Raw genomic sequence first — 23,117 nt, 5'->3', positions numbered from 1 at the left:
AGCCGATCCTGGTTGCAAAAATATGGGTAAAAAAATGACAGGGGTTCCCCCATATTTAAGCAACCAGCATCGGGCTCTGCGCCTGGTCCTGGTTCCAAAAATACGGGGGACAAAAAGAGTAGGGGTCCCCCGTATTTTTAAAACCAGCACCGGGCTCCACTAGCTGGACAGATAATGCCACAGCCGGGGGTCACTTTTATATAGTGCCCTGCGGCCGTGGCATCAAAAATCCAACTAGTCACCCCTGGCCGGGGTACCCTGGGGGAGTGGGGACCCCTTCAATCAAGGGGTCCCCCCCCCCAGCCACCCAAGGGCCAGGGGTGAAGCCCGAGGCTGCCCCCCCCCCCATCCAATGGGCTGCGGATGGGGGGGCTGATAGCCTTTGATGTAAATGAAAAGATATTGTTTTTAGTAGCAGTACTACAAGTCCCAGCAAGCCTCCCCCGCATGCTGGTACTTGGAGAACCACAAGTACCAGCATGCGGCGGAAAAACGGGCCCGCTGGTACCTGTAGTACTACCACTAAAAAAATACCCAAAAAAACACAAGACACACACACCTTGAAAGTATAATTTTATTACATACATACACACATACATACATACTTACCTTATGTTCACACGAGGATCGGTCCTCTTCTCCAGTAGAATCCAAGGGGTACCTGTTGAAGAAATTATACTCACGAGATCCAGGGGTCCAGGGTCCTCGGGGAATCCAGGTGTAATCCACGTACTTGAAAAAAATAACAAAACGGACACCCGAGCCACGCACTAAAAGGGGACCCATGTTTGCACATGGATCCCCTTTTCCCGACTGCCAGAAACCCACTCTGACTGATGTCTAAGTGGGTTTCTTCAGCCAATCAGGGAGTGCCACGTTGTAGCACTCTCCTGATCGGCTGTGTGCTCCTGTACTGAGTGACAGGCGGCACACGGCAGTGTTACAATGTAGCGCCTATGCGCTCCATTGTAACCAATGCTGGGAACTTTCTGCTCAGCGGTGACGTCACTTTAGGTCAACCGCAGGGCAGAAAGTTCCCACCATTGGTTACAATGGAGCGCATAGGCGCTACATTGTAACACTGCCGTGTGCTGCCTGTCATTCAGTACAGGAGCACACAGCCGATCAGGAGAGTGCTACAACGTGGCACTCCCTGATTGGCTGAAGAAACCCACTTAGACATCAGTCAGAGTGGGTTTCTGGCAGTCGGGAAAAGGGGATCCATGTGCAAACATGGGTCCCCTTTTAGTGCGTGGCTCGGGTGTCCGTTTTGTTATTTTTTTCAAGTACGTGGATTACACCTGGATTCCCCGAGGACCCTGGACCCCTGGATCTCGTGAGTATAATTTCTTCAACAGGTACCCCTTGGATTCTACTGGAGAAGAGGACCGATCCTCGTGTGAACATAAGGTAAGTATGTATGTATGTGTGTATGTATGTAATAAAATTATACTTTCAAGGTGTGTGTGTCTTGTGTTTTTTTGGGTATTTTGTTAGTGGTAGTACTACAGGTACCAGCGGGCCCGTTTTTCCGCCGCATGCTGGTACTTGTGGTTCTCCAAGTACCAGCATGCGGGGGAGGCTTGCTGGGACTTGTAGTACTGCTACTAAAAACAATATATTTTCTTTTACAACAAAGGCTATCAGCCCCCCCATCCGCAGCCCATTGGATGGGGGGGGACAGCCTCGGGCTTCACCCCTGGCCCTTGGGTGGCTGGGGGGGGGGGACCCCTTGATTGAAGGGGTCCCCACTCCCCCAGGATACCCCGGCCAGGGGTGACTAGTTGGATTTTTGATGCCACGGCCGCAGGGCACTATATAAAAGTGACCCCCGGCTGTGGCATTATCTGTCCAGCTAGTGGAGCCCGGTGCTGGTTTTAAAAATACGGGGGACCCCTACTCTTTTTGTCCCCCGTATTTTTGGAACCAGGACCAGGCGCAGAGCCCGATGCTGGTTGCTTAAATATGGGGGAACCCCTGTCAATTTTTTCCCCATATTTCTGCAACCAGGATCGGCTCAAAGAGCCCGAGGCTGGTTATGCTTAGGAGGGGGGACCCCACGCAATTTTTTTTATAAATTTTACAGTGTTTAATTAAAAAAAAAAAAAAAATTGAACAATAATTGAAAAATAAGCACTTTCCCACCCCTTCCCACTGATATACATGCACGGATCTCATGGATCCGTGCATGCCTATCCAATCACGAATAAAAAAAAAAGGTCTGGTTTTTTTTAGCACTTTTTTACGAGTTGTAATTTTTCACGGCAGTGTTTGTTTTTTTTTTGCTTTGCACTTCTTAGTAAATGACCGAGATTCATACTTAAACAGCCGCGTTTTGACCGATGGTGTATTCATTCGTGATTTTTTTCCTAGGACTTCAAAATATTACGAATGCCCTCATCACTGCCGTGATTATTGCTTAGTAAATTACTGAGATGACACTTTGATGAAAAAACGGCATCTCGGTCAAAATCGGGAGCTTAGTAAATTTACCCCATAGCGTCTAGTTCCCTACACAGGAGGTGGACGGGGACGGCAGCGGGCAGCGGAGGCGGACGGGGGACACAGCGGGCAGCAGTGGCGGATCTTGCCACGGTGCGGCGCCCTCCGGAAGGCGCCAGCGCCCTCCGGAAGGCGGCGCCCCGGGCAAAAGTCCTGCTTGCCCGTGGCAAGATCCGCTACTGGCTATACTGATACCGTGAGCTAGTGAAGTGGTTTGTTGACTCTTCCTATAAGCAGATGTGACAAAAAGGGTTTGAAGTGTAATAGGATAGAGCAGTAAGAAATAGAGGGGCAGATTTATTAAGCCTGGTGAAGTGATAAAGTCGAAGGTGATAAAGTACCAGCCAATCAGCTCGTAACTTCCATGTCACAGACTGGATTTGAAAAATTGACAGTTAGGAGCTCATTGGTTGGGGCTTTATCACCTTCCACTTTATCACTTCACTAGGCTTACTAAATCTGCCCCAGAATGTGGTGGAGGAATGTGGGCAGATTCAGAGATAGATATCTTTGGGGGTGATTCAGAGGGTTTTGTGGAGTGCGCTCGCTAAAAGCATCTCACATCTCACTGGTGTGATTGCCTCTGCCTGATTGACAGGCAGAGGCGATCGTGGGGCAGGAGGGGTGTGCCAACGGCATTAGAACGCCGTTGGTGGGGCCCAGTCTGGACAATGCAGGCGTGTCAGGACTGTTGCGGGGGCGGGCCGGGTAGGGTCTGACATGCGGGGCGGACTAGCCCTGTGCTGGGCGTCCCCCCGCATGTCAGAGAAACTGATAGTAGATGTGCTAAATTTAGCACAGCTACGATCAGCTTTGAACCACCCACACTGTACGCAGCAGATGTTCTGTAACATGTAAAAGCAGCAGGAGACGTCTGACGTCACAGCATTGGTTCCCGCTGCGTGAACATCAGTCATCTGAGTATCCCTTAAGGTGGGTACACATTAATAGATATATCTGCAGATCAACTGATCTGCAGATATATCTATGGACGGATCGGGCAGTGTGCTGTGCATACACACTGCCCGATCCGTCGGGGACTGACGTCATGAACTGGGCGGGCGTGTACACACGCCCGCCCAGTTCAGCTGTCAATCACCGCCGGCCGCCGCAGCATGTGTACGGGCGGTCGGCCGACCGCCCCGTACACACACAGCGATGCGCCAATATATCGGTAGATATATTGGCTGTCGGCTGTGCTGCGCGGCCGACGCGATACGTCTGTGAACGACGGAGTTCACAGACGTATCGGGCGTACACACTGGCCGACGGTCCCGCGATATATCGGCCGTTCAAGAGATCCGCCGATATATCGACCAGTGTGTACGGGCCTTTAGAGTACGCATGATGCCCAGTGTTTTCAAGCAGCTGGGGCCACAGACACAGACACTGGCCTTGGAATGCCTTGAAAACTGGACTGACACACCCCATTTCCGAGAATGCTGGTCGTCGCTGCCTTGTCCGTGCCCCCAATGGGCCGCAGTATGTTGGTCATGCAGCTTTGGGGAAACTGGACGCAATCTCTTAGAACAAGATCTGCACATGCGTAGTGCGCCATCTGCACAGATTTCACGCCATCGGAGATGTACGTAAGCCATTAGGTTTGCGTATATCTCTGAATTAGGTGCACTGTGCATGGAAACAGAGAGGCAAAGGTAAAGCACAAGACAGAGAAGCTAACAGTTACCTGACGCGCTGCTTAGAGCAGAGAGCCGGGGGCACAACCAGAGAGGGCAGATAGCTGGGGAAACAGAAGTGCACAGAGGGAGTGGCAGACAGCAAGGTAACAGGCCGAGGATATTGATAACAGAGGTAACTACTGAGGACTACATAGAGAACAGTGCTCTGTGGACCTGAGGATAGACCTAAATCCCTTAAAATATTTTCTCTGACGTCCTAGAGGATGCTGGGGTCCAATTTAGTACCATGGGGTATAGACGGGTCCTTTGGGAGCCACTGGCACTTTAAGAGTTTAATAGTGTGGGCTGGCTCCTCCCTCTATGCCCCTCCTACCAGACCCAGTTTAGAAAATGTGCCCGGAGGAGCCGGTCACAGCTAGGGAAGCTCCTAGGAGTTTTTCTAGTTTAGTTGTTTTCTAGAGTTAGTTAGGTACAGAAAGGCTGCCGGCAACAGCCTCCCTGCTTCGTGGGACTTGGGGGGGGGGGGGGGGGGGAGCAGGAACCAACTTCCTGAAGAGTTAATGGTTCTCTACGCCGCTGACAGGACACTGAGCTCCTGAGGGTGCTGATCACAAGCCCACGAGGCGACCGCTCACTCCCGCAGCACAGCCGCCACCCCCTAACAGAGCCAGAAGAAAGAAAAGTGGTGAGTACAGCGCCGGCGTCCTGGTTAGCGGGTCGCCGGCGGGTATGGCGGCACAAGGGTGGGAGCGCAGCTCTGACAGGCTGCGCTCCGGGAAGGCTCAACAACACAGTACTTTGTAGGCGCTTTGAGGGGCGTCCTGAGCTGGCGCGGATACACCCTACACTGGTCACGCAGCTAACAGGGGCTAATCCCCTTGTTAGCACAAAGAAACCTCAGGCCAGTATAAACAATTAGTGCGGGAAGCCGCGTGCCATTACAAGGGGCGGGGCTTCCTCTCAGAGCGGATCCAGCACTCGCCAGCGCCATTTTCTCCCTGCAGATCATAGGAAGACGCTGACAGGGAGCGCTGCCCTCCACATAACTCCAGCTATAACTCTGCGGTACCAGGGTGTTATAGACAGGGGGGGACTGTGATAGTAGTACTAATTAACCTATTTAGGTTAGTTAGTCAGCGCCGGGCTTTTATCATAATAACTGCCTACAGGGGCGCTGTGTGGCTGGCTCCTTATACTCTGTGACTCTCTGAAGGTGCTCTGGGGGAAACTGTGTCTGACATTTTCCTGTGTGTGTGTGTAAGTGTATATCCACATTACCATGTCTACTCCTGTCCTGTGCTGCAGAGTGTTTATCTTCTCCTGAGGAGTCTATTCCATGTACTCAGGACTGGAATATACTATCTCAGCCGTCTGAATCGGAACCCCCATGGGTGGATTCTTTAAGGGGAATGATATCCCAGATTGCAACTAGGATGTCACATAATGAGAAAGAGATGCAGTTTTTGAGAAAATCTGTAGAGGGTTTGAGGTATTCAGCACCCACTACTTCGTCTAAACCTGCACTTACATACCCGCAAAAACGTACACTTGCCCAGATAATGCAAGCTGACACTGATACCGACTCTGATACAGGGGTCGGTGATCGGGATATGCAGGGAGGAGATGCATCCCTTGCTAAAGGGGTGCAACTGATGATTGAAGCCATTAGGGATGTTTTGCATATTTCTGAGCAGGTACCTGAGCAGGAAGAGGAATCTTATTTTACAGTAAATAAGAAATCCTCGCTTACCTTCCCTGCTTCTACAGAGTTAAACTCCTTGTTTGAAAAATCCTGGGAAAACCCAGAGAAAACATTTCAGATCCCTAAAAGAATTCTCATTGCTTTCCCTTTCCCTGAAGAGGATAGAAAGAAGTGGGAAAACCCACCTATTGTAGACGCTTCTGTATCTAGGTTGTCTAAAAAGGTGGTTTTACCTGTCTCTGGTTCAACCGCCTTAAAGGAACCGGCTGACCGCAATATTGAGACTACGCTGAAATCACTATACACTGCTACAGGCGTGGCTTTAAGGCCAACTATTGCTTGTGCGTGGATTTCTAAAGCCATAGTAAAGTGGTCAGGCACATTACTAGAGGAATTAGATACTATGGATAGGAGTGACATTGATTTGTTTTTACGTCACATACAGGATTCTGCAGGTTTCATGGTGGAGGCCATGAAGGGCATTGGCCTGCTTAATGCAAGGGCTACTTCCATGGCTGTATCGGCACGCAGAGGACTCTGGCTACGCCAATGGACTGCGGATGCAGAATCCAAGAAAAGTGTGGAGACCCTGCCCTTCACAGGTCAGGCACAATTTGGGGACGTGGATTTCCATGGTAACTGCGGGTAAGTCGACATTTCTTCCCTCCGCAGCAGCATCGGCTAGGAAATCTTATCCTACGCCTACACAGCAGTCCTTTTGGACCGCAAAATTTGTAAAAATCCAAACCCCCACCCCCACCTTCTTTAGAGGAGGTCGGGAAAAATAAAAAAAACCCTGCACCAACAGGTTCCCAGGAAGAGAAACCAGGTTCTGCTCCCTCCGCATCTTCTGCATGACAGTGAACCTCCCAGCCTGGAGATCGGGCAGGTGGGAGCGATACTGAAATATTTCAGTGACGTCTGGGCATCATCATGCCTAGACCCCTGGGTGACAGACATTGTTGCCCAGGGCTACAGACTGGAGTTTCAGGAACTCCCACCTCACAGATTCTTCAAATCAGGCTTACCAGTTTTGCTGATAGAAAGTGCTATCCTGCAGGAAGCCATTAAAAAATTGGTACGAACAAATGTCATTGTTCCAGTTCCACCTTAAAACCAAGGGTTATTACTCAAACCTGATTGTGGTACCGAAACTGGACGCTTTGGTAAGGCCTATATTGAACCTGAAGTCATTGAACCCTTACTTGGGGATTTTCCAATTCAAGATGGAGTCTCTGAGAGCGGTAATCTCAGGTCTGGAGGAGGGGGAATTCCTAGTATCCCTGGATATCAAGGATGCGTACCTTCACATTCCGATCTGGCTGCCTCACCAGGCAAGGTCATGGCGGAGAGGATGCTCCACCTCCGGAGACAGGGAGTGAACATAATTCCATATCTGGACGATCTGCTGATAAAGGCATTTTCCAAAGAGAAGTTGTTGCAGAGTATTGCACTCTCAATTCAACTGTTTTGGGTTCATGGGTGGATCCTGAACCTGCCAAAGTCACATTTGAAACCGACACGGAGTCTGTCCTTCCTGGGGATGATACTCGACACGGAAGTGCAGAGGGTGTTTCTACCACTGGAGAAAGCGTTGGTGATCCAGTCAATGGTCCGGGATGTTTTGAAGCCAGCCCGGGTATCGGTTCATCAGTGCATTCGCCTTCTGGGAAAGATGGTAGCCTTCTACGAGGCTCTACAATACGGAGGATTCCATGCAAGGTTCTTCCAGCTGGATCTCCTGGACAAGTGGTCGGGATCACATCTTCACATGCACCAGCGGATACGCCTGTTGCCGAAAGCCAGAATTTCGCTCCTCTGGTGGCTGCAAACTTCTCACCTACTTGAGGGCCGCAGGTCCGGGTTTCAGAATTGGATTCTTCTAACCACGGATGCAAGTCTCAGAGGTTGGGGAGCAGTCACCCAGAGGGTAAAATTCCAAGGAAAGTGGTCAGGTCAGGAATCTGTCCTTCCAATAAACATTCTGGAACTAAGGGCCATATGCAACGGACTTCTACAAGCGGCGCATCTTCTACAGGATCAAGCCATTCAGGTTCAGTTGGACAACGTCACATCGGTGTTCTACGTAAACAGGCAGGGCGGAATGAAGAGCAGAACTGCGATGTCAGAGGTAACAAGAATCCTCCTCTGGGCAACTGCGTAGCAGACTTCCTCAGCAGACACGATCTCCATCTAGGAGAATGGGGCCTCCGCCTGGAGGTATGCGCAGAGGTAACAAGCCGATGGGGTATACCTCAGATAGACTTGATGGCCTCTCATCTCAACAAGACGCTTCGGAGGTACTGCTCCAGGTCACGAGACCCACGAGCAGTGGCGGTGGACGCCCTGATAACTCAGTGGGTGTTCCAGTCAGTGTATGTGTTCCCTCCACTTCCACTCATCCCAAGGATTCTCAAACTACTACAAAGAACAAGTGTTCAGCTATCCTCATTGCTCCGGACTGGCCAAGAAGGGCTTAGTACGCAGATCTTCTGGCATTGCTGCTGGAGCATCTGAGGCCTTGTCCTCTTCGCAAGGACCTTCTGCAACAGGGGCCGTTCGCCTATCAAGACTTACTGCGGCTATGTTTGACGGCATGGTGGTTGAACGCTGGATTGTAGCTCTGAAGGGCATTTCGAACGAGGTCATGCCTACTCTGATCCAAGCTAGGAAGGGGGTAACGTCTCAGCATTACCATCGGATGTCTCAGCATTACCATCGGATTTGGAAAAAATATGTGTCTTGGTGTGAATCCAGGAAGTTTCCTATGGTGGAGTTTCAACTGGGACGTTTTCTTCTCTTTCTGCAAGCCGGTGTGGATGTGGGCCATGTCCATTTTCTTCCAGAAACAATTGGCTGCTCTTCCTGAGGTTCAGACATTCTTGAAAGTAGTTCTGCACATCCAACCACCTTTTGTGCCTCCTACGGCACCTTGGGATCTTAATGTGGTGCTGCAGTTCCTGCAATCGGATTGATTCAAACCTTTACGGGAGGTGGACGTAATGTTTCTTACTTGGAAGGCAGTCACACTGTTGGCATTGGTATCTGCAAGACGTGTGTCTGAATTAGGGGCATTGTCGCACAAGAGGCCCTGTTTGATTTTCCATGAAGATAGAGCTGAACTCAGAACGCGTCAGCAATTTCTTCCAAAGGTTGTGTCGGTTTTTCTTATCAACCAACCCATTGTGGTGCCAGTGGCTACTGACACCTCGATTTCCTCAAAATCCTTGGATGTCGTGCGGGCTTTGAAGATATATTTGAAATGGACTGCTCGTCATGGGAAGTCGGACACGCTATTTGTCCTTTATGATCCCAACAGGATTGACTTCTAAGCAGACAATTTCTCGCTGGATCACGCTTACTATCCAGCATGCTTATTCTACTGCAGGTTTGGCATGTCCAAGATCTGTTCAGGCCCACTCTACCCGTAAAGTGGGTTCTTCCTGGGCGGCTGCCTGGGGTGTCTCGGCTATTCAGCTTGCCGAACGGCTACTTGGTCGGGGTCGAACACGTTTGCCAAGTTCAACAAGTTCGATACTTTGGCCTCTGAGGACCTAAAGTTTGGTGATCATGTAGATCATTTATCTGTAAGGTTTTCATTTAAGCTGCTACTGTATTAGTGATTTACAGTGTAAAAGTCAAATTATTTTCTAACAAATATTTAAAATGCCAGCTCTAATATATACTGTGGATGCCTGCGCATCTTATTACCATGTGCTATGAATGTGCGCTATACATCGCAAAAACACTACATCCCATAAGAGAAAATAATACACCCACACATTATCTGAGTTCCAAAGCTCATTGATGTATATATTTGTTATTAAAAGGATATGTATTCAATATATCACAATGTACAGTATATATATATAGTTACATGGTTACAATTTATACAGTAAGCAGTTATTACAAACTAATTCAAATACAGACACGGCCAGCAATACAATTACCATATTTTGCTCAAATACATTCTCCACTCCATATCACTCTCGCTCTCATTAAAATCATGCAGCTACTGGACAGGCAGCATCTCCACCATCATCTGGGACAAAAAGGGCCATCTGTGTGTGAGTGTTCAGCAATACACTGAGAGTTGGGGGCGTGCACAGGTCTCTTGTTATTAGTCTAGGGGAGGGAACGTTCTCATTCATGATGAGTCATTGGTCAGTTCATATGCAAGCCTTGAAGACATCAAAAGGCCTGGCCTAAGTTTCCTGTCCACATGCTTGAAATGGAATGTCCATTGTTCTCTTCAGAATTGTGGCTTTATATTCATACATTCAATCATATCTACTAATGGCAATGTGCTACAACTTAATAACAGGCATTAAATTGATACACACATTATCTGGTTACTTTGACACCAAGCACGACATGTCCATCTTGCTCCGCTCCAATGATACACATACATGACGTTACTCCATTATATAATTTAAAACGTTATGATGTCTGGCGCTTGATATGTTCAATTTATGTGCTGTATGAAATATGTGTCGAATCTATCATTGTGGCATGTCTGTGTAAATGCGTATGTTACCATATATTGCTGTGCTCGCTGCACGTATTTGCAAGCATAGCGACTCATAATGTGTGGAGTCTGTATGTTCTCTCTATGTAATATTTTTGACTTCAACAACAGTTTGTCCAGTGCCATGTGATTACAGCAGTAACACATACTTGCTGACGTGTCAGCTGCCCCTCTGGGAGTGAGCCAGCCAGTTGCGAGCTGCGTGGGGCTTGGTGCTGTGCATTAGTCATCCTGGGACCCCCCCCCCCCTCCCCCTTCGTTACAAAAACTTGATTACCATCATTTTAAAACAACAGATGGTCTACAATGCTGCAGTTTAAAGCAAATCGCTTCATCAAGCCGGCCACACTGCTCTCTTTTGTCGGGAGATACTGGGAATCTCCTGTATATTTAGGGAGAGTAGGTAAGTAAGTGGTAACTACATTCACATGAGGATGTGGCCCAGGAATAACCCTAATCACATACCTCCCAACTGTCCCACCCATGGGCCACAGTGTCCTGGGGTGGGGGGGATTTGGGAGGCTCCTGTCAGTCGCTGCTCTGCCTAGCAGTGCAGCAGAGAATAGATGCAGTAGCGGATCTTGCCACGGGCAAGCAGGACTTTTGCCCGGGGCCCCGCTGCCGCTGTGAAGGGAAACTAGACACGTACGCGTCTAGTTTCCCTTCGTGGAGAGGTCCTTTACTGTGCGGTGCGCGTTGACGTCATCGCGCACCGCACATCATTTCAGTCTGTACAGGGGGCGTAAATGACCACGTCCCCTCTACGAAGCCACGCCCCCTAATGCCGCCCGGGGCGCACAGAGCCCCAGAACCGTCCCTGAATAGATGCTATGTGCACAGCGTCTATTCACGGGAGACAGAGGGACTGGGGGCATGCCAGCAGCTCACAGAGCGCTGGGCATACCCCCTGAATGACGGGAAATGGGCTCGGTTTTGCGCGAGTGCCGCAATCGCGAGCCACACCCTTTCCCATAGACCGCGCCATCGAGTCCCTCTATTCCATCTCCCAATGTTGGGAGGTATGTAATCATGACCCTGGTAGCGGACCTGGGATTGACCCAGATCGACCCTTTCACATTGTGCCTGTACTGGGCTTGAACCTTCTTGCCCTGCAATAATGCGGGTCATATGGATGAGATATAACTGGCATCTTAGTAAAACTATGCTGCACTGCAGGTTTGGCAGATGTAAAATGTGCAGAGAGAGTTAGATGTGAGTGGGACGTGTCCAAACACAAATCTAATCTGCAGTACACAAATAACACTGCCCATCATTTGTGGCTAAATGGTATTTGCCCTGTCAGGATGAGTGACAAATGTATTTGCACCCTCTACATGATTTGTTCCAGGCACAAAGTTACTTGCTATTTTTGCTTTGCTCCCAACTCAGTAACCGCCCCAAAATCCCATTCTCCTTACTCTGCCATCACATGATCACAGAGGAGCTTTGTGACTGACTGCCTGAATGAGAAACTTTTGGCCTTGGGATGACGTGACAATATTATGATGCTCATAGTGCTCAAGAAAGTTTGGGAACCACTGGCCTAACCCTTAGCTCCTGACTTTAGCCGTGTCTTTTGGTTTACTTCGCACTTGTTCCTATTTCTCTAACGTCCTAGTGGATGCTGGGGACTCCGTCAGGACCATGGGGAATAGCGGCTCCGCAGGAGACAGGGCACAAAAGCAAGCTTTTAGGATCACATGGTGTGTACTGGCTCCTCCCCCTATGACCCTCCTCCAAGCCTCAGTTAGGTTTTTGTGCCCGTCCGAGAAGGGTGCAATCTAGGTGGCTCTCTTAAAGAGTTGCTTAGAAAAAGTTTTTAGGTTCTTTATTTTCAGTGAGTCCTGCTGGCAACAGGCTCACTGCATCGAGGGACTTAGGGGAGAGAATTTCAACTCACCTGCGTGCAGGATGGATTGGATTCTTAGGCTACTGGACACCATTAGCTTCAGAAGGAGTCGGAACACAGGTCTCGCCCTGGGGTTCGTCCCGGAGCCGCGCCGCCGACCCCCTTGCAGATGCTGAAGATTGAAGAGGTCCGGAACCAGGCGGCAGAAGACTTTTCAGTCTTCCTCAGGTAGCGCACAGCACTGCAGCTGTGCGCCATTGTCTGTCAGCACACTTCCCACAGCGATCACGGAGGGTGCAGGGCGCGGGGGGGGGCGCCCTGGCAGCAATGTAGAATACCTGTATGGCGAAAAATACATCACATATAGCCCTTGAGGCTATATGGATGTATTTAACCCCTGCCAGACTTCACAATCTCCGGAGAAGAAGCCCGCCGAAAAGGGGGCGGGGCCTATTCTCCTCAGCACACAGCGCCATTTTCCCTCACAGAAAGGCTGAGGGGAAGGCTCCCAGGCTCTCCCCTGCACTGCACTACAGAAACAGGGTTAAAACAGAGAGGGGGGGCACTGATTTGGCGATATACATATATATTAAATGCTATATGGGAGGAACACTTATATAAGGGTTGTCCCTGTATAATTATAGCATTTTGGTGTGTGCTGGCAAACTCTCCCTCTGTCTCCCCAAAGGGCTAGTGGGTCCTGTCCTCTATCAGAGCATTCCCTATGTGTGTGCTGTATGTCGGTACGTGTGTGTCGACATGTATGAGGAAAATGTTGGTGAGGAGACGGAGCAAATTGCCTGTAATGGTGATGTCACTCTCTAGGGAGTCGACACCGGAATGGATGGCTTACTTATGGAATTACGTGATAATGTCAACACGCTGCAAGTGGGTTGACGACATGAGACGGCCGGCGAACAAATTAGTACCGGTCCAGGCGTCTCAGACACCGTCAGGGGCTTGTAAAAACGCCCATTTACCTCAGTCGGTCGACATAGACCCAGACACGGACACTGATTTCAGTGTCGACGGTGAAGAAACAAACGTATTTTCCGTTAGGGCCACACGTTAAGGGCAATGAAGGAGGTGTTACATATTTCTGATACTCCAAGTACCACAAAGAAGGGTATTATGTGTGAGGTGAAAAAACTACCTGTAGTTTTTCCTGAATCAGATAAATTAAATGAAGTGTGTGATGATGCGTGGGTTTCCCCCGATAGAAAATTATTGGCGGTATACCTTTTCCCGCCAGAAGTTAAGGCGCATTGGGAAACACCCCTCAGGGTGGATAAGGCGCTCACATGCTTATCAGAAAAATATCCTAAAAAGTATACACACACATGCTGGTGTTATACTGTGACCAGCGATCGCCTCAGCCTGGATGTACAGAGCTGAGGTGGCTTGGTCGGATTCCCTGACTAAAAATATTGATACCCTTGACAGGGACAGTATTTTATTGACTATAGAGCATTTAAAGGATGCATTTCTATATATACGAGATGCGCAGAGGGATATTTGCACTCTGGCATCAAGAGTAAATGCGATGTCCATATCTGCAAGAAGATGTTATGGACACGACAGTGGTCAGGGGATGCAGATTCCAAACGGCACAAAGATGTATTGCCGTATAAAAGGGGAGGAGTTATTTGGGGTCGGTCCATGGGACCTGGTGGCCACGGCAACTGCTGGAAGATCCACCGTTTTTTACCCTAAGTCAAATCTCTGCAGAAAAAGACACCGTCTTTTCAGCCTCAGTCTTTTCGTCCCTATAAGATATCTGCCCAGGGATAGAGGAAAGGGAAGAAGACTGCAGCAGGCAGTCCATTCCCAGTAACAGAAGCCCTCCACCGCTTCTACTAAGTTCTCAGCATGACGCTGGGACCGTACAGGACCCCTGGATCCTACAAGTAGTATCAAAGGGGCACAGATTGGAATGTCGAGGCGTTTCCCCCCTCGCAGGTTCCTGTAGTCTGCTGTACCAATGTCCCCCTCCGACAGGGAGGCAGTATTGAAAACAATTCACAAGCTGTATTCCCAGCAGGTGATAATAAAATTACCCCTCCTACAACAAGGAAAGGGGTATTGTTCCACACTATAGGGTGGTACTGAAGCCAGAAGGCTAGGTGAGACCGATTCTAAATCTGAAAAATTTGAACACTTACAAGGGTTCAAATCCAGATGGAGTCACTCAGAGCAGTGATAGCGAACTGGGAACAAGGGGACTATATGGTGTCCCGGGACATCAGGGATGCTTACCTCCATGTCCCAAAATTTGCTTTTCTCACCAAGGGTACCTCAGGTTCGTGGTACAGAACTGTCACTATCAGTTTCAGACGATGCCGTTGGAGTGTCCAAGGCACCCCGGGTCTTTACCAAGGTAATGACCGAAATGAGGATTCGTCTTCAAAGGGACGACCTCCTGATAAGAACAAGGTCCAGAGAACAGTTGGAGGTCGGAGTAGCACTATCTCAAGTAGTTCTACGACAGCACGGGTGGATTCTAAATATTCCAAAACCGCAGTTGTTCCGACGACACGTCTGCTGGTCCTAGGGATGATTCTGGACACTGTCCAGGAAAAGGGTGTTTCTCCCAGAGGAGAAAGCCAGGGAGTTATCCGAGCTAATCGGGATCCTCCTAAAACCAGGAAAAGTGTCAGTGCATCATTGCACAAGAGTCCTGGTAAAAAATGGTGGCTTATTACGAAGCGCTTCCATTCGGCAGATTTCACGCAAGAACTCTTCAGTGGGATCTGCTGGACAAATGGTCCGGATCGCATCTTCAGATGCATCAGCGGATAACCCTATATCCAAGGACAAGGGTGTCTCTCCTGTGGTGATTACAGAGTGCTCATCTTCTAGAGGGCCGCAGATTCGGCATTCAGGATTGGATGCTGGTAACCACGGAGGCCAGCCTGAGAGGCTGGGGAGCAGTCACACAGGGAAAAAATTTCCAGGGAGTGTGATCAAGTCTGGAGAATTCTCTCCACATAAATATACTGGAGCTAAGAGCAAATTTGTAATGCTATAAGCTTAGCAAGGCCTCTGCTTCAAGGTCAGCCGGTATTGATCCAGTGGGATAACATCACGGCAGTCGCCCACGTAAACAGATAGGGCGGCACAAGAAGCAGGAGGGCAGTGGTCAAAACTGCAAGGATTTTTCGCTAGACGGAAAATCATGTGATAGCACTGTCAGCAGTGTTCATTCCGGGAGTGGACGACTGGGAAGCAGACTTCCTCAGCAGGCACGACCTCCACCCGGGAGAGTGGGAACTTCATCGGGAAGTTTTCCGCATGATTGTGAACCGTTGGGAAAGACCAAAGGTGGAAATGATGGCGTCCCGCCCGAACAAAAAACGGGACAGGTATTGCGCCAGGTCACAAGACCTTCAGGCGATAGCTGTGGACGTCCTGGTAACACCGTGGGTGTAACAGTCGGTGTATGTGTTCCCTCTTCTGCTTCTCATAACCAAGGTATTGAGAATTATAAGACGTAGAGGAGTAAGAACTATACTCGTGGCTCCGGATTGGCCAAGAGGGACTTGGTACCCGGAACTTCAAGAGATGCTCACAGAGGACTAATGGCCTCGGGAGCTAAGATGGGATTTGCTTTCAGCAAGAACCATGTCTGTTCCAAGAGGAACCGTGGCATCTGCCTCTAAGAAAGGACCTGCTCCAGCAGGGACCTTGTCTGTTCCAAGACTTACCGCGACTGCGTTTGACGGCATGGCGGTTGAACACCGGATCCTAAGGGAAAAGGCATTCCGGAAGAGGTCATACCTACCCTGGTCAAAGCCAGGAAGGAGGTGACCGCACAACGTTATCACCACATGTGGTGAAAATATGTTGCGTGGGTGAGGCCAGGAAGGCCCCACGAAAAAATTTCAACTAGGTCGATTTCTGCACTTCCTGAAAACAGGAGTGTCTATGAGCCTCAAATTGGGGTCCATTAAGGTTCAAGTTTCGGCCCTGTAGATTTTCTTCCAGAAAAAATTGGCTTCAGTTCCTGAAGTCCAGACGTTTGTCAGGGGAGTATTGCATATACAGCCCCTTGTGTGCCTCCAGTGGCACCGTGGGATCTCAACGTAGTGTTGGGATTCCTCAAATCATATTGGTTTGAACCGATCAAATCTGTGGATTTGAAATATCTCACATGGAAAGGGACCATGTTGTGGCCCTGGCCTCGGCCAGGCGATTGTCAGAATTGGGGGCTTTGTCTTAAAAAAAGCTCATATTTGTTTTTCCATTCGGACAGGGCAGAACTGCGGACTCGTCCCCAGTTTCTTCCTAAGGTGGTGTCAGCGTTTCGCCTGAAACAACATATTGTGGTGCCTGCGGCTACTAGGGACTTGGAGGACTCCAAGTTGCTAGACGTTGTCGGGGCCCTAAAAATAGATATATATATATATATATATATATTTCCAGGACGGCTGGAGTCAGAAAGTCTGACTTGCTGTTTATATTGTATGCACCCCAAAAGATGGGTGCTCCTGCTTCTAAGCAGACTATTGCTCGTTGGATTTGTAGTACAATTCAGCTTGCACAGTCTGTGGCAGGCCTGCCACAGCCAAAATCTGTCAATGCCCATTCCACAAGGAAGGTGGGCTCATCTTGGGCGGATGCCCGAGGGGGTCTCGGCTTTAAAATTTTGCCGAGCAGCTACGTGGTCAGGGGGGAACACGTTTGTAAAATTCTACAAATTTGATACCCTGGCTGAGGAGGACCTGGAGTTCTCTCATTCGGTGCTGCAGAGTCACCCGCACTCTCCCGCCCGTTTGGGAGCTTTGGTATAATCCCCATGGTCCTGACGGAGTCCCCAGCATCCACTAGGACGTTAGAGAAAATAAGATTTTACTTACCGATAAATCTATTTCTCGTAGTCCGTAGTGGATGCTGGGCGCCCATCCCAAGTGCGGATTGTCTGCATTACTTGTACATAGTTATTGTTACAAAAATCGGGTTATTATTGTTGTGAGCCATCTTTTTTAGAGGCTACTTCATTGTTATCATACTGTTAACTGGGTTCAGATCACAAGTTGTACGGTGTGATTGGTGTGGCTGGTTTGGGTCTTACCCGGGATTCAAGATCCTTCCTTATTGTGTACGCTCGTCCGGGCACAGTACCTAACTGAGGCTTGGAGGAGGGTCATAGGGGGAGGAGCCAGTACACACCATGTGATCCTAAAAGCTTGCTTTTGTGCCCTGTCTCCTGCGGAGCCGCTATTCCCCATGGTCCTGACGGAGTCCCCAGCATCCACTACGGACTACGAGAAATAGATTTATCGGTAAGTAAAATCTTATTTTTTCTATATGTCTTTTGCCTACTGTCCTGACCATACGTTAGTTTTATACCTGTATGTTGTGTATTCTCATTTTGTAACTTTGCTGTTTCTTTGAACATTAATAGCCTATATAGAATGCTAGTAGTAATTTACAACCAAAGCATTAATAACAGGTTCCACCTGCAATAACAAGTAGTAAGCGTCACTGCTGAGTTACTGCATGTACAGTACAGTATGTGACTTATGGCTTGTGTCCTCCTCACATTTCAGAAGGAGTTGTGGACGTGTGGTCTGGTTCTCAGGTGTGACCAGTGCAGAATATAATGGGGACTCCAGCTCAGAACTTCCCTCCCCCAACATCTGTAAGTACTCCATGCTGTCATGTCCCTATAGCCATTTTGCTGTTTATACAGGATCGGTATGAAATACCTCCAATCAAAATCCCGACGTTCAAAATCCCGACACCAATTGACCGATGGTCAAAATCCCGACAAGGTCAAAATCCCGACATGGACAAAATACCGACATTTAAAATACCGACAAGGTCAAAATACCGACATCTAAAATGCCGACAGGTCAAAATACCGACATGCGTTTTTGGTTGTTTTTTTGTGTGTATGTCGACATAAGTCAACATGGACACCATATAAAGTGTACCGCGTCCCCTCGCATGGCTCGCTGCGCTCGCCATGCTTCGGGCGCGGTGCCTCGCTGCGCTCGGCACACTATTATATTCCCCCTCCAGGTCCACTGGGATGGTAAAGTATGAACAAGTTGGTTTCAATGAAAAAAATCATGAAAAACTCATGTCGGTATTTTGACCTGTCGGCATTTTACATGTCGGTATTTTGACCTTGTAGATATTTTAAATGTCGGTATTTTGTCCATGTCGGGATTTTGAACTTGTCGGGATTTTGACCATCGGTCAATTGGTGTCGGGATTTTGAACGTCGGGATTTTGATTGGAGGTAAACTGACTGCATCCCGTTTATACTAAGTCACTGTGATATACAGACAGTATCACTTGTTTTCTAGCATACTTCTGTATCACTTGTTTTCTAGCATACTTCTGTATAGAAGTATACTTGTTTTCTAGCATACTTCTAGCATACAGCCAACGTTATAGGGGTCAATCCTATTAGCCACTATGATTTCATGGGTGCGAATCCTTGCGGCAGCGGACACACTTTACGGCAGCCCAAATTCGCACAAAAGTGCTCGCTGTCCCATAGACCTGGAGCAATTGGAGCGAATTCAGCCCAAAACCAGCCCATGAAGGGTGTAAGATAGGATGCCGTTGCCGACGTTAAAATGCTGCGGCAACGGCACATCACACCCTTCACGGATAATAGGATTGACCCCATAGTTTACTAAAGGCAAGCCGAACTGACATCTTTATTCATCTTTATTCAATCTTGGCAACTAGAGGTCCTATTTCAGTGCAGTGAATTGGGGATATTGCTGTAGTTTATATTATAGAACATAGGTTCTCAAACTCGGTCCTCAGGACCCCACACAGTGCATGTTTTGCAGATAACCCAGCAGGTGCACAGGTGAATTAATTACTCACTGACACATTTTAAAAGGTCCGCAGGTGGAGCTAATTATTTCACTTGTGATTCTGTGAGGAGACCTGCAAAACATGCACTGTGTGGGGTAATGAGGACCGAGTTTGAGAACCTGTGTTATAGAATAATCACTGCTTCTACGTTTTACTGGGAAAAAACTCTTAAGCTGTGTGGTTTAGTTTACTGTCACTTATCCCCCTGTCTTCATAGGATCATTGCAATCTAACACCTCTTCTGGTCACTAAATTGTCTGATATCGGTCATATTGTGGTGTGCCCAGTTTATGCAGCCCTATAACTTCCAGACCAGGCGTATTTTAGTGTTTCTTGCAGTAATCCTATAACTGCATCTATTGAAGAAACAGATGCTTGACATTGGACTTGGCAAAGATCTTCATGAAGAAGCTGTTCTAGACTGAAATCCTAGGTTAGTTCAGCTGCCACTAACTCCCCCTTTCAGCAACGTGTCTCTGCTCGCCCGGGTCTTTTTTGTGCTGCATGACCCCTGAGCTTGAACTGGGATCCATTTCACAGGATTTGTGAGGTGGGGGCTGGGCTCAGTTCATGCCCACTTAGAGACCGTAATGTCACTAAATATCCGCATATTATGATGTCACCGTGAGGAAGGGATTTGTTTACTATTTAAAAGAATACTGTGGGTTCCAGTTGTCCAGTGTGACTGTGTGGAATCTGGTTGGTTTTAGATAATATTTATAGCTAGAACCACCAATATACTGTAAGCGGCCTGACAGAATCTAGATGAATTAGGCATAACATCTGTAAGGGCTTCATGCTGTCATGTCCCTATAGTAATTTTGCTGCTTAAACAAGGTTAATGTGAAACTCTTAAGCTGTGTTATTTAGTTTGCTGTCAGTGGGTCATGTATTCCCCTATCTTCATAGTCACTATCAGCGGCGGCTCCTACATGAATGGAGGAGGGGGCTGCCGCTGTCCGTGTTTCCGCCAGCCGGGTCCTAGCACCTGTACAAGGTAGCTGACAGGCAGTGTGGAGGCTGGACTTATTGTGGGTGATTTTGCCTGGTCAAGTACACTACCCAAAGAATGCCAAAGTGGGAGATGGTGACCCCAGAGTGGGACGTACAGGGTGGGAGACCTCAGATTGAGAGGTACAGGGTGGGAAACCCCAGATCGGGAGGTACAAGGTGTGGAAATGGTGGCTGTGTATATATGAGTTTTGCCATCACGCTCTCCGCCGCACTGCAAAATGTGGCATTTTGCAGAGTCAAGTAACATGGGGCAGGGCTTCTGCAAAAAGTGGGTATTTATGAGGTGTATCATGCCCACTATTCAAGAAGTAGAAAATACAATAAAATAAATTAAGTTAATGTTTGTGTCTACACTAAGCAAAACCATTTGGAGCGGGATCTGTGAGTCTTCTGGACCATCCGGGAGACTATGCAAACGTGATCCACCTGTCCCTGGAAGTTTAGGGCCTAATTCAGATCTGATTGCAGCAGCAAATTTGTTAGCTAATGGTCAAAACCCAGGGCCTAATTCAGACCTGATTGCTAGCAGGCGATTTTTGCCCTGCTGCCAACAGATAGTCGCCGCCTACAGGGGGAGTGTATATTAGCTGTGCAACGCATGTGTAGCCAAGCTGTACAAACAGATCTTGTGCAGTCTCTGCACAGCTCAGGACTTACTCAGCTGCTGTGATCACATCAGCCTGTCCGGGACCGGAATTGACGTCAGGAACCCTCCCTGCAAACGCTTGTACACGCCTGCATTTTTCCAGACACTCCCAGAAAACGTTCAGTTACCACCCACAAACGGCTTCTTCCTGTCAATCTCGAACGCCTCTGTGAATGGATTCTTTGCAGATACCCATCGCTGAGCGGCGATCCACTTTGTACCCGTGCACCGTGCCTGCACATTGTGGTGCATACGCATGCGCGGTTTAGACCTGATCGCCCGCTGTACAAAAATACAGCCTAGCGATCAGGTCTGAATTACCCCCCACGTGCAGTGCAGGTGGGGCAGATATAACATGTGCAGAGAGAGATAGATTTCGGTGGGGTGTGTTCAAACTGAAATCTAAATTGCAGTGTAAAAATAAAGCAGCCAGTATTTACCCTGCACAGAAATAAAATAACCCACCCAAATCTAACTCTTTCTGCACGTTATATCTCCCTCCCCTGCAGTGCACATGGTTTTGCCCAACTGCTAACAAACTTGCTGCTGTGATCAACTCAGAATTAGGCCCTTAAGGATCTCTCCGTGTGTATGCCCATAGCGATAGCGATGCGCGGGACTATCGACGGCTCTAGATTTGGCAGGCATGCATGCCAAATCTAGCGAGATCGCTCATTTCACCGCTGGGTGAAATGAGTGCCCCCTCCCCCTTCCTTTGCCCCCCCCCCCCTCCCCTTCCCCCTTTGCCCAGCACACATTGCACTGGGTGCTGAGCAGGAGAGAGACGTGTGCTGAGCGCTCTGTGCTAGATCGCTCAGCACACATCTCCCCATGTGTACGGGGCTTTAGTGAGCATAATAGTCTGTACCATACTTGCCTACCCTCCCGGAATGGCCGGGAGGCTCCCGAAAATCGGGTGACCCTCCCGGCCCCCCGGAAAGGTGGGCAAGCCTCCCGCTTTCCCCCTCGGCCGCCCGCAGCAGTGAACAAGTAGGCGGGCCGATGGGGGTCCGATGACGCGATTCGCGCTGAATCGCATCATCGTAGCTCCGCCCCCCGCTATGCAGCACCTCATTTCTCGGCACAGCACTGCGGGGAGTGGAGTCACGATTACGCGACCCTGATGCAACACCCCCGGACCGCCCATCCTGCTGCCGGCCACGCCCCCGAACCACCCGTCCTGCTGCCGGCCACGCCCCCATTCACCTACAACGCTGCCTCCTCCTGGAGGAGGAGGCAGCAAAGTAGGTAAGCCTGGTCTGTACCTTTACTGAGACGAGCAGCAGGCAGAGCAACGTGATTAGAGGATTCAGGTCTTTACTAAGTGGATATAGCTTCTCTGATCCCTTTGATCTTTACTGCTGTTTTGCCTAGTACTGTTCAGCGCTTGTAAACACAGCGTAATATGACAGCAGCATGTGTTTAGGGTCACACTGCTTTCATTTTACTGCCATGTGTGTTTTTATGACTGTAATACATGTAAATGACAATATGTATGTCATGCTATGGTGATAATAGAAGTGTGCTGTAATCCATAGCGACCAATGAATAAAATGTTAGTTAAATGATGGATCTGGTGCCAGTTAGATTAATGAGAGCTCAATTGTGATTGGATGCAGTTTTTACTACATGTTTGTACTGGCCACACCATACCAATAAATAAGCTTTATATTGCAAAAAACATCAGTAATAATAATAATTATTAAACTGTTTAAACTCACTGTTCAACTTGCATTATTATCTGTATTACTGTAGAACCCTTCCCTTTGTATGTTTCCCTAGACGCAGCTGTCATTATGGGGCAGATTTAACAATGATATTCACGCGTTAAATGGTGCTTCAGCCAATCAGCTCCTAACTGTTATGCATTTAAAAAATGACAGGAGCTAATTGGCTGGAGAACCATTTAACATTCATAACGAGTGATAACAAGAATATCGCTCATTGGGGGTCATTCCGAGTTGATCGCTCGTTGACGATTTTCGCAACGGAGCGATTAAGGCAAAAATGCGCATGCGTATGGTATGCAGTGTGCATGCGGTAAGTATTTTAGCACAAAACTTAGTAGATTTACTCACGTCCGAACGAAGAATTTTCATCATTGAAGTGATCGGAGTGTGATTGACAGGAAGTGGGTGTTTCTGGGCGGAAACTGTCCGTTTTCTGGGAGTGTGCGGAAAAACGCAGGCGTGTCAGGGATAAACGCGGGAGTGTCTGGAGAAACGGGGGAGTGGCAGGCCGAACGCAGGACGTGTTTGTGACGTCAAACCAGGAACGAAACGGCCTGAGCTGATCGTAATCTGTGAGTAGGTCTGGAGATACTCAGAAACTGGTAAGAATTTCCTATTCGCAATTCTGCTAATCTTTCGTTCGCAATTCTGCTAAACTAAGATACA

At 48.6% G+C, this 23,117-nt stretch overlaps 1 protein-coding gene across 1 annotated transcript in view; it reads left to right on the top strand.

Moving 5' to 3' along the window:
- The window catches only part of DIXDC1 (DIX domain containing 1), a 360,729-nt gene that overhangs the window by 21,742 nt on the left and 315,870 nt on the right, over positions 1–23,117 (top strand). Inside the window, exon 2 of the mRNA XM_063943242.1 lies at positions 17,771–17,862. Coding sequence (XP_063799312.1) covers positions 17,824–17,862 — 39 coding nt within the window. The 5' untranslated portion in view covers positions 17,771–17,823. The remainder of the gene's footprint in view (positions 1–17,770; positions 17,863–23,117) is intronic.

Source organism: Pseudophryne corroboree, chromosome 10, assembly GCF_028390025.1.
Source record: "Pseudophryne corroboree isolate aPseCor3 chromosome 10, aPseCor3.hap2, whole genome shotgun sequence".
Taxonomy (NCBI): Eukaryota; Metazoa; Chordata; class Amphibia; order Anura; family Myobatrachidae; genus Pseudophryne; species Pseudophryne corroboree.
This window is presented reverse-complemented; position numbering and strand designations above follow the sequence as displayed.